Source organism: Palaemon carinicauda, chromosome 16 (genome assembly GCF_036898095.1).
Source record: "Palaemon carinicauda isolate YSFRI2023 chromosome 16, ASM3689809v2, whole genome shotgun sequence".
In the NCBI taxonomy this organism is placed as follows: domain Eukaryota; kingdom Metazoa; phylum Arthropoda; class Malacostraca; order Decapoda; family Palaemonidae; genus Palaemon; species Palaemon carinicauda.
The window spans coordinates 65425245-65437665 of NC_090740.1; the positions used below are offsets into that span (position 1 = coordinate 65425245).

The following is a 12421-nucleotide window of genomic DNA, read 5'->3' on the forward strand; positions in this document are numbered from 1 at the left end:
ATTAATTTTTAAAAATCAATTTTACTCTCCAAACACCTGAACTTTTTAGGTAGGGACCCCTTTGTACTTGCACCATGTGCGCAGTCTTGGATGAGCCACTGAACCCCCCAAATGTGCGGGGCCCTAGGCAAATGCCTAGTTTGCCTATGCGGTAATTCGGCCCTGGCTGTAAGCAAATGGAAGAAGAATCTTTTGCTGATTTATACGTGAGACTTCGACACATCGCAGAAGAAGTTGATTTGTGCCCGGGTAATGCCGCTGCATGTAAAGAGACCCAACTGAAAATGATTATCTTGATGGGTATTCGAGATGCAGAGTTGGTTCAAAAGTTGATTGCCTTGGACGCCAAGTCTCCTCTACAAGATTTCAACACAACCTGTCGATCGTATGAGGCAGCTAAAACTGCAACTTCTGCCATACGTGGCCCACCCAGCCAGTTGTATGCTGTTTCAGCCTACAGGAGAAGCAAGAAATCAAGCGGGAAGCTTCCACCTTCGCCGAAGTCCTCTAAGCTAGCCGTTTTATGCCAGTATTATGCCATCAGCACGAACCTGATAAATGCCCTGCTGCCAGCAGTACCTGCAAAAACTGTGACCGTGTTGGCCATTGGTCCAGGACGTTGAAGTGTCCTGTCAGCAAAGTCCAGTGCCGTCATTGTCAATGTATTGGACACTTCGATAAATGCTGTAAGGATAACAAGAGAAATGGTCATCTAGACAGATTTTCAAGCAACAGTGGTGCTTCTGCAGTGTCCAACAAACAACAAGATTCATGGACCAGCTATCGTTGCTTAGGATCGCCTTCCACCATCTCCAAGGCGCCCAAACCTATCTGTGTCCTCTTGTCATCTGGCGATATTAACTCTCGCATCAAGATGTTACCCGACACAGGTGCTATCGCTACTTATTAGGGTCAAACAAGCAACAACATATAATGACTTCAGTCAATTACAGAAATTACTAATTACCAGATTCATTTAAGAGAACTCAAGACCCTTTCTCTACATAAAGAATTCATTGCGTTGTGTTACAAAGACAAAAGGACATACTATATTCTATTGTGCTTTTTCCCCCCCAATTATTACTTATTAGTTTCATATGAAGTTTTTGCCAAGTTCAGATTACAATAGGCACAGGTAAACCACGATACCATTAATATATATTTAATTTTACCCAGTCACGAAATCCCACGCACAGATATGCATATCCCTAGCGATTTATTCCATTCAAGGCAATTAAATAATATATGATACTCATCCAAACTTCGGTTGACTAATTCATCCACTTCATTAAATGCTGGGAAGGAATGGCATCGTTAAAGTGAAATTCTCTTCACTCTGATTAAGTTCTCCTGTTACCAAACCACCCTACGAACGTTGAGACTTGAGAAGCGACAGACAGCAACTGTGGCCGTTACCTCTGCTGCCTCTGTCGTGAAAATAATACGTTCGCTCTCTCACCCAAACCCGTTCGCTCTCTCACCCAAACCCACGTCTTCGGCCTCGTTCGCTCATGACAAAAGAAACAACAAAACGAATGAAGCCAACAAACCAACACGAACCGAACAAAACTATCAAACAATTTACATCGCATTGTTAACCAATTATATAACTATTCACAAGACAATATTCCTTGGTAACAATGCTTATTACAATTAAATATAAATAAAACATTTATTTGTACACAAACCTGCACATTTCCACTTAATGCAATGTAATAGAAAGGAACATTTTCCATATACAACATGAACATAGATATTCAATAACAATTGATTTTCCATGTCGTTATTGTAAGTAACGACATATTCCCTGCCACAAAAAGTTATAATATACAAGTATTTACAACAGTCCCTTTTGAATCTAATCTTTTCTAGTTTCTGCAGCCATCCGAGCAGCCTTCCTGGATGGTCGGGTACTCACTTCAGGAATTTTGGCAGGATCAGGAGTCCCACCTTCTTGCCACAACTCTAACGGGTACAACTTCACAAAGGGACGCATGATCTGGCCATGGAAGGTTTTGAGGGTAGCTACCCTAACTACATTGTCAGACCCCACATGCACCTGAATCACCTGACCCAACTTCCATTTGTTTCTTGGCCCTTCATCATGTACGAGGACGACATCTATTTTGGGCTAAGAATTATGTTGGACTCCAATTCAATGAGTCTCTCTTAAAGAAATCAAATATTCATGTTCCCATCTTTTCCATAATTGATCACACAATTTGGATATGTAAAGGAATCTCTTTTCTACATTTTCAGTTTTACTAAACAATGGATCTTCAGATACCTCCTCCCAATTAATCGTTTCCTTGGGAAAAGATCTTAATTTTCTACCCAAGATCAGGTGATTAGGTGTTAAAATCTCCTTCTGATCAAGGTCCCCCGATGTGTAGCTTAGTGGCCTCTCATTTATGATAGATTCCAATTCCTCCAAAATGCAGGATAATTCATCATAACTGAGAAGAGCTCGACCAACTACCTTCTTCATACAGGTCTTCAATAGTCCGATCAATCTCTCCTAGATTGCACCAAACCAAGGTGCTCTTGCTGGTATAAATTTCCACTTACACTCTATTTTCTCCAGATGGTTTTGAAAAAGGGGGCTATCTGCCATCATTTTCAGATATTCAGATGCTGCTACGAAAGTAGTGGCGTTGTCACTCAACATTAGTGAAGGAAAGCCTTTACAGCTGCTAAACTTCCGGAAGGCCATGAGGAACGAGTCAGCGGACTGATTTCTGACTACTTCCAGATGTATACCGCTAGTGATCTGGCATGTGAATAGTATGACATACACCTCCGGATTTTGCTTCCCTTCCTTTATCCTTAACGCTCCGGTGTAATCCACCCCCGTAACGCTAAAAGGCTGTTTCCGTTGTACCCGGAATTCCAGCAATGGGGGCATTATATTAGTTCTATATGGTTTTCCTTGAACCTTCTTACAGATCACCCAATGATGTAGCACGCTCTTGACCAGTTGTCGCAGCTGTGGTATCCAGAACTTCTGTCTTACACTAGTTACAGTAGCGTTCACCCCCATGTGTGCTTGCATCACATGATGTCGTCTTATTATTAACTTACTCAGAACACAACCCTTTAGCAATAAAATAGGAAATTTGACTTCTTCAGGCAGTGTTGCGTGTACCAACCTGCCTCTACATCTCATTACATTATTATCGAAAAACAAATTCAACTGGCGAATTAATGTCAATTTTGGGTTTGTTTCCTCCCTCTTCAGGGCTTTATATTTTTCTGGAAAGTACTCTCTCTGCATGAGAACAATTGTTTTGACCTTTCCTTCTTGTAACTCTTCCAGAGTCAAACTACTAGTTTGTCTGTCATTGGTTGATATAGTTTGCAATTCTTTACAAATTGCATTATCCAAGCTATGGTCTTAAAGACCTTGCCAGCTCTGCTGAATCTTTCCAAATTCAGCAGGCGTGTTGCATCTATGTCCCCTGCAACATTGACCACAATGTTCTGTTTACCCTGTATATGTGTACACCCCACCCATGACCTATCAATTGGCAGAGTGTGATTTTTTAACCAAGGAGGTCCCTCCCACCAAAAGGAGTTTTTTGCTAACACCTTAGCACTCTTTCCCCATGTCAACCAATCACTGGGATTTTCAGATGAGGGTACGTAAGACAGGACTGACCCCGGAATCAAAGAGTTAATCTCAATTACTCTGTTTCTCACAAACACTGGCAGAACATTACTGGACACAATCTAGCTAAGGGCGACTTTACTGTCTGACCAGACATATAATTGTTTAAACTCCTTCTCATCAAAGGAGTCAATAATAAATTTGATCATTCTTGCTCCTAGCAACAATGCCATTAGTTCCAATTTCAGAATTGTCAATTCCTTGATGGGCGCCACTCTACCCTTTGCTAAAATTATATTAGAGCTTTCACCATTTGCTCTATAGGCCACACAACCATATGAAGTTTCGCTAGCATCGCAGAATATGTGTAAGGTATCACCAGTTCCTAAGCTAGCACTCCTAGGAAAAGATATTTTAAAACACTTCTCCAAGTCCTTGCGTATTTCACTCCATTCCTCTTGTAGCAGGTTGGTGAGTCGTTCGTCCCAATCCAGATGTTGCTTTCACAATTTTTGCAAAAATATCCTTGCTTTCATAGTAACAAGGAGAAGCAATCCCAATGGATCGTATATTTGGGCATCAGTACTGAGAATATCTCTCTTTGTTTGACTCGATCTATTAATATGAGTTGGATTGATAGTTAAGACGTCTTTAATTATATCCCAATTCAATCCCAATACTTTATGAATTTGTTTTTGTTTGGTTTCAATTTGATAAGCAGCAGCAATAGTTTGTATAGACTCGCTATTGCTAACCCACTCCTTCAAATATAAGTGAGCCTGAGCAAATATTTTGTTGGCATTAAAGTATAAACCCATCAACTCAGATTCACTATTAGCTGTAAATTGCAAATTATCTACGTACAAACCTTTCTTCAATCTTTCCACTACATCCACTGTATTGGACTGGGGTAACTACGAGACCACAGTGGACAAGTGATGCTTGATGGTTGCATTTAGAAGAAAAAGTGAACATGTAGCTCCAAATAATACTACTCTAAATCTGTATACTATTAATTTACTATTGGGATCTGTTGGATTTTCCAACCATAAAAAACACGTATAATTGCGATCTTCTTCACGCAACTGTATCATTAAAAATGCCTTCTCAATATCACTAATACAAGCTAAAGTGTTAGTTCTAAATTGCAGAAGGACTCTGAGTAGATCAGCCGCTACGTGTGGTCGAGTCCATAGACAATCATTCAAGCTTAATCCATTTTTACCTTGTTTTGATGAGCAATCAAACACTATTCTTATTGGAGTAGTGACACTGTCTTTAAGCACTCCATGATGTGCCAAGTAATGACAATCCACATCAGATTTATTATAGATCACCTTCTTAATGAATCCTCTATCTTCTTGCTCTTGCAAGATTTTCTGATAATGATCCAAGCAATCCACATCCTTCTGAAACTTGATGCTCTGCTGTCGAAGTCTACTCATGGCTAAACCAAAATTTGTCTTCAATCTGAATCTATTGGTTCTCCACGGCAATGCCACAACATACTGTTTATCAATTTCAGAATAGGTTATAGTGCTCTCAAAGTCCTTTAAGACTTGTTCTCGCAACTCACTCCAATCTATTCCCAGTCTGTCCAAACTCCACAATGCATCCAGATCAGTCTTGGGATTTTCATTATGAGTAGCTTCAATTTCTTCAGTTTGTACAGCTAGCTTCAAAATTGTCACTTGAGTCTCCCTAGTGGGGGGAGCACTACATGTGCCTGTCACCGCATAACCGAATATGGTCAGCAGCAATATTAAGTTTCTAACCCTTTTGAGTCCTGGATGCAAAATATTGTAAACATTATCAACCCCTATTAACAATTCAATAGTTGATTGATTCTCAACAGGCAATTCAAAATCTTTATCAGCCAAGCTGATCTTAGTTTTACATAACGACTTTAAACTTCTCTTAACGTCGAATTTCTTCGCATATTCTGGCAGCTTATCCACCACTATGCAGTATATTATTATCAACTTACCTTTATGCGGTATGGCGACGCTTATCATCTCGTATTCATGAACAGGTTTACTAGCTAGATAACCTCTCAAGGCTATCTTTTCAACTCCTTTGGACCTATATTGCAGTCTCTCTAGAGCCGATCTTTTAATGAATGTCCTCTCGGCACAAGTATCCAACAGCCCTCTAAGTCGTACCATGCGACCTTTCTTCCCTTTCAGGGGAATTGTTGCTGTTGGTAATATGGATTGCTTACCTGACTTATTTGGTTTGTCCTGCTCATTTACTGAGAGTTTCCACTTGTACACCACTTTGTTTATTCTTGCTTTGCTTTCTTGTTTGGTCTCTATCACACAAGATGCGATGATGTCTCATCTTACAACCAGTATTGCAACTTGATTTGTCACAGTCCCCACTAAAATGCTTCTTAGAAGCGCACACAAAGCATAACTGTAAAGCTCAGATGCGATTCAACCTTTCATCTCTGGTTGCGTAAGTTTTGCACTGTGTCCACCAATGTTCTTTATCACAAAGAGCACATCTTGTGGATTGCTGATAACTGAACTTATTCACATTTCCCTTGGTTTTCTGTCTAACAGCTTGGGATTAATTTACCGTGAATGTAGATATTGACGACAGGGTTTCTGTTTTATTCACATCAGTTGAAACAAAAGTTCTCAGATTGCAAATTTCCTCTTCTAGGTATTTCTTAAAGGTGTCTAATACCAACCAATTGTCTCCACACATACGCTTCACAGTCTCACTCGCGCTTTGAGGCAATTTGGTATAGAGCAAAATAACATAAAGCTCATTTAATTTCAGCCTTTCACTTTCAAGCGATCTTATTGAGCATTTAAAATTAGCTCTGAAAGTTTGCAATGATTCATAATTGGCAGCAGGAGACTCCATTTCTAACAATCTTCTCACCAGAACATGCTTAATTTCATCTCTCTTTCCATAAGTAGATAATTGTGGATAATTGGCGGCCTCAAATTTAAATCCCAAGATTAATTTCGAAGCTTCTCCTGTGAGCAAACTTCGTAAATATGAAAACTTCTGAATCGGTTCCAAGTCTTTCCGCTGGTGTAATGCGGAAGATCCAGTTTGGGCAATCTAATACTGGCTGTAGGTAGTGGCGGTGGTTACGTTAGCGGATCTAGTAACTTCAAACTGTTAGTAATAGAGCTATTGAGTTTGCCGATATGTGTGCGGACGTTTCTTGCATATTCAGCTTGATTTATCATTTCATCAGACATTTCTTCTTCTTTAACTAAATCCAAAATTTGTTCATCCAAAGCAAGAACTTTGTTCAGATTATTTAAAATAGAATCTCTAAAGGAAGTTATAGGATCAATATCAGTTGAATCGATCACTTCGGTCATCTTCCCACTGTGACAAGACCAAACTCAGAAATTACAAATATAATATATTCAAATTTTCAATAATTAATAAATATGCATCCAACTATAAAAACTGAGTTCAAAAGTTAAATTAGCAAATTTTCACAAAGGTGACTCATCACCCAATAATTTTCTCCCAAATTAAACAATGAAAAGGAGAAATTTTATCATACGTGTGTAGTGGAATGTGCAGGCCCTGTCCCATACTTAACCCAGCCCTAAATCTGAAGGGGAAAGACGGGGTAACCACGATCCTACTCACCTTCTACCACCCTTTACTTTTCACATACTTGTTTGACTCAGTGCAAATTCGTTGAGGCAACGCCTTGTAACTTTTATGATGGAAATGAATCCCATCTCTGGCTAAATCACCTTCTGATAATAAAGTAGGGATCACCCTAATTCTCGTATCTCACTTTCCTTTTTTGTTTAAACAGTTTTTTCTCTTTTGATAGTTTTCGACAGAGGCTCTAGATGGTGTTTTACGTATTTCTATCACATAACAAAAACCTCTGAATTACTGATTGTACGTAGACTCTCTACCAATCCTAGAATATTTTTGTGAATACTATTCACCAGGTTAGGGTTATCTCCTGGTACATCTAAGTCATTGCTACCTATGAACAAGATAGTGATACTAGGCCCACAGGTAGTAAGTTATATTCTAAGGGTTCCAATAATGCCAATCTACCACTATGAAAACAACTCTCCATATGGGTGACATGAGAATGTCCCACAATAGCTACTTTACACTTCATTATTAAATTGTTAAACGAGAAATATTCTAACAAAAGAAAATTTACATTAATTCAAAGTAATGGAAAATAACAAAACCAAATTTAAGACTTAAGGCAAGTAGGACAAGGGCTTACTAATTTAATCAAACTTTATATTTGAAACTGTTTTAATCAAGCCTGAAGTGCCTCTAACCTACAAATAGCGCAAAAAAAAAAGTATTTAATGTTTCTTGCGGCACCTCACAAAGAGAAAAGGAGACGGGTTAACCACGTCTGGTTATGTAGGCAGGATACCGCATACCAATTTAAAGAAACGCGCAAAAACAAAAGGATTCAACAAGGTTAGGGAGAGTAGGCATTATCCAGCAAAACATCAACACAACATAGTTAATAGCAAGAGAGCCCTGCGTAAATGTCCAATAGAATCCCCAACGGTATTAATCATACATGTGACTAAACCAAAGAATTATTCTATGATCGGCTTTCGAAACTAAGAAATTATCGAAAAATCTCGCAAATTTCACATAAACCTGGTTAACACGGTAACATGTTTCTGCGGACTTCCACTAAAGATTCATCAAACCGGCTTACGACTTCATATATACCGCGGACAAGTACTACAAACTTTTACCAACTTGGCTTACAACACCAAATATACTGCCGACATATCCTGGTCATGGCACCAAATATCGCTACTTATTAGGGTCAAACAAGCAACAACATATAATGACTTCAGTCAATTACAGAAATTACTAATTACCAGATTCATTTAAGAGAACTCAAGACCCTTTCTCCACATAAAGAATTCATTGCGTTGTGTTACAAAGACAAAAGGACATACTATATTCTATTGTGCTTTTTCCCCCCAATTATTACTTACTAGTTTCATATGAAGTTTTTGCCAAGCTCGGATTACAATAGGCACGGGTAAACCACGATACCATTAATATATATTTAATTTTACCCAGTCACGGAATCCCACGCACAGATATGCATATCCCTAGCGATTTATCCCATTCAAGGCAATTAAATAATATATGATACTCATCCAAACTTCGGTTGACTAATTCATCCACTTCATTAAATGCTGGGAAGGAATGGCATTGTTAATCAAAGTGAAATTCTCTTCACTCTGATTAAGTTCTCCTGTTACCAAACCACCCTACGAACGTTGAGACTTGAGAAGTGACAGACAGCAACTGTGGCCGTTACCTCTGCTGCCTCTGTCGTGAAAATAATACGTTCGCTCTCTCACCCAAACCCACGACTTCGGCCTTGTTCGCTCACGACAAAAGAAACAACAAAACGAACGAAGCCAACAAACCAACACGAACCGAACGAAACTATCAAAAAGTTTACATCGCTTTGTTAACCAATTATACAACTATTCACAAGACAATATTCCTTGGTAACAATGCTTATTACAATTAAATATAAGTAAAACATTCATTTGTACACAAACCTGCACATTTCCACTTAACGCAAAGTAATATAAAGGAACATTTTCCATATACAACATGAACATATTCAATAACAATTGATTTTCCATGTCATTATTGTGAGTAACGACAGGTGCCTACATCACCGTTATCGGATAGCAACACCTGGACACCATGGGTATCTCCAGGAGCTGCTTGCAACCACCTCCACTGAATGTGACATTCACGGCGGATGGATCTCCGATGTCACCTGCTCTAGGTATATACAAGCTACCGTTACCTTAGGCAAGTGATCATGTCTTGCCAGGATTAAGGCTCACAAAAATGTGGAAGTTCCACTTTTATCCTATGGTCATTGCCAAGAACTGTCCATAATATCTCCAGACTTCCCCAAACCCATTTTAGAAGTCAAACATGTCAATAGATGCAAGGACCTGCCCATTTCAGCAACTACATCACCTTCAGCAGCCAGGGAATAATTTCTTATGGAATTTAAAGATGTGTTGGTCTCGAAAGAAGATTTGAAGACAGCTCCTCTCAAGCCCATGGCTGGTCCTCCCATGAGAATCCACCTAAAGGATGGTGCAGTGCCTTTCACCATCCACACCCCAAGACAGCCTCCATTGGCTTTTAATGACCAAGTCAAAGGAGAGCTCGATTCTATGGTGGCCCAAGGGATAATCAAACCAGCTGGTGATGACCCTTCAGTTTGGCGCCACCCTCTCGTCGTCATCGCCAAGAAAGGAACAGGTGTATGTATCACCGTCGATCTAACCAAGCTGAACAGCCAAGTTTCTCGTCCAGCCCATCCTTCACCCACACCCTACACGGCTATTCATAGTGTGGACCGGAGGTCTCGTTTCTTCACCACGGCTGATGCTCTTTACGAGTACTGGCAGATGGCACTGGCTGAAGAAGAACGTCATTTAACCACCTTTATTACGCCTTATGGTCGGTTCATGCATTGCAGAGGACCAATGGGCTTCACAGCTACTGGTGATGCCTTCTGCCTGCGAGGTGATATGGCCCTTCAAGGTGCCCAAAACTGTGTTAAGGTGATAGACGACCTCCTTCTCTACGACAAAGACTACGTTAATCACCTTCATCGTATCCACAAATTGCTCAACAGGTGCCGGAAGTTCGGGATCACACTCAACAAGGACAAATTTGTGGTCGCTGCCCTCTCTGTGAACTTCTGCGGATACACACTCTCTGGAGACGGCATCTCAGCTGACTACCAGATAGTCAGTGCGATCAAGGATTTTCCGACCCCTGCTAACCTGATGGACCTCAGATCGTTCATGGGATTGGTCAACCAGTTAGCAGAGTATACGCCTGACATCTCCATTGCAGCCCAACCTCTACACCCCCTGATGAGTCCCAAGAGAACATTTGTCTGGACTTTTGACCATGATGAAGCCTTTCAATGTGTCAAGTTAGCCCTCATCAGTCCACCAGTTCTCGCCCTCTTTAACCCAGACCTACCCGTCTTTCTTCAAACGGACGCTTCATGCCTCAACGGCATTGGATATGCTCTCCTGCAGGACCATGGCAATGGACACCTGCGTCTAGTTCAGTGTGGTTCTCATTTTCTTGCTAATGCAGACACACGTTACTGAGCTCGAGAAGCTAACTGTTGTCTGGGCAATGTCAAAGTGTAGGCTATACCTAGCTGGCCTACAGCACTTTACTCTGATGACCGATCACCGGCCCCTCATCCCTATTCTGAACAGCTATACACTGGATGCCACTGAGACCTCTCGTCTCCAGTACCTCAAGGAGAAGATCTCGCCCTACATATTTACAGCTGTGTGGCATGCTGGGAAGTTGCTCTGTGTTCCAGACCCATTGTCTCGAGCCCCAGTCAGCCACTCTACACAGGAGGATAAAATCTTGGGTGCCTCTTCTGCTGCTCATCTTCGGACTGTCATAGCCATGAACACCGTTATTCTTTCAGACAAGTCTTCAGCTCAGGATGCCGACAGGATACTTCAGGATCTTGGTGACGCAGCGAGAGCAGATCCTTTGTATACACGTCTACTCAATTGTGGCACATCAGGATTCCCTAGCAACAGATATGGCCTGCAAAATTCCTTACTCCCATTTTGGAAACTACGTGCAGATCTCTACGCCAATGGTGACCTCGTCCTGTATGGAGCAAGAGTTGTTGTTCCTGCCGCCCTTCGTCACCGCACCTTGTCCCACTTGCATGACAGCCACAGGGGTGTGGAAGCAACCAAGCACAGAGCAAGGCAGTCAGTTTTCTGGCCCGGCATTGATTCTGACATCACCAATACAGTCGGAGCTTGTGAGGCATGTCAGAAATTGCAGCCATCTCAGCAGCAGGAACCTCTACTGAATGACGACAATCCAACAAGACCCTTTGAGTCAGTTTCAGCTGACTTCTTTACTGTTGCAGGGAATTCTTTCCTAGTCGTCGTCGATCGCTTATCAGGATGGCCTGTTGTTGTCCCCTGCAAAGGAGATACTACCGCTTCTAATACCATCAGGATTTTTTGCCACTACGTCCGTGAAGTTGGTGTTCCTCTTCGCCTTAGGACAGATGGAAGGCCACAGTTCACTAGCCGCAGAGTTCAAGGATTTTATGAAGAGATGGAGAGTTAGACACATGGTAACCTCACCCCACTACCAACAATCAAATGGTCATGCCGAAGCTGCTGGGAAGTCAATTAAGCACCTCATACTGAAAACAGACCAGTCGGGCAACATCGATAATGAAGATTTTGACCGTGGCCTGCTGGAACTCAGGAATACTCCTAACTTTACAGGACACTACCCTGCCCAGATCCTGTATGGCTGGCCTCTCAGGTCATGTATTCCTGCCCATCCAAAAGCTTTCTCCAATGAGTGGCAGGTCAAGACTGAAGACTGTGACTGCCGTGCTGCCACCCGCTACGAGCAGGTAAAGACCCAGTATGACCAGCATGGCCACTCCCTACCCAAGTTGAGCGTCGGACAACAAGTTCGTATTCAAGACCCGACCTCTCATTGTTGAGACAAAGTTGGCATCGTCATGGGCCATGGAAAGTCAAGAGACTATCAAATTCGTCTCCCTAGTGATCGTGCGTGGTGGCGTAATCACCGTTTTCTTCGTCCAGTGCCACCCACTGTTAGTGACCCCTCTCTCCCTGTCCCAGTGGCCCTTTGCCAGGACCTAGAAAGAGAGTCCTTAGTCACCATTCCTCCTGTGAAACCACGTCGTTCCCAAAGACTCATAGAAAAGGAGTCCGCTCGAGAATGCACTACGAGTGT

General features: G+C 41.5%; 3 protein-coding genes across 3 annotated transcripts; 2 read left to right on the forward strand and 1 right to left on the reverse strand.

Annotated features, from left to right (window-relative positions):
• Window positions 1–780: 780 nt before the first annotated feature.
• Window positions 781–3040, reverse strand: LOC137655337 (uncharacterized). The gene is made up of 2 exons (XM_068389228.1): window positions 2569–3040; window positions 781–899 (listed from the first exon to the last, which is right to left on the reverse strand). The coding sequence occupies exons 1-2, from the start codon at window positions 3038–3040 to the stop codon at window positions 781–783; spliced, it is 591 nt and encodes a 196-aa protein (XP_068245329.1).
• Window positions 3041–10843: 7803 nt separating this feature from the next.
• LOC137655338 (uncharacterized) lies at window positions 10844–11773 on the forward strand. Its single transcript, XM_068389230.1, has one exon. It carries the CDS (start codon window positions 10844–10846, stop codon window positions 11771–11773), a length of 930 nt encoding a protein of 309 aa, XP_068245331.1.
• Window positions 11774–11777: 4 nt separating this feature from the next.
• Window positions 11778–12164, forward strand: LOC137655339 (uncharacterized). The gene has a single exon (XM_068389231.1). It carries the CDS (start codon window positions 11778–11780, stop codon window positions 12162–12164), a length of 387 nt encoding a protein of 128 aa, XP_068245332.1.
• Window positions 12165–12421: the final 257 nt, after the last annotated feature.

Bases quoted from the DNA above. Each gene is read 5' to 3' on its own strand.
- LOC137655337 (XM_068389228.1), bottom strand. From the start codon at position 3,040: ATGGGGGTGAACGCTACTGTAACTAGTGTAAGACAGAAGTTCTGGATA. The intron at 900-2,568 runs GTAAGTGGAAAT...CCTAATAAGTAG, and splicing joins CCATCTGGAGAAAATAGAGT to CGATAGCACCTGTGTCGGGT.
- LOC137655338 (XM_068389230.1), top strand. From the start codon at position 10,844: ATGACCGATCACCGGCCCCTCATCCCTATTCTGAACAGCTATACACTG.
- LOC137655339 (XM_068389231.1), top strand. From the start codon at position 11,778: ATGGTAACCTCACCCCACTACCAACAATCAAATGGTCATGCCGAAGCT.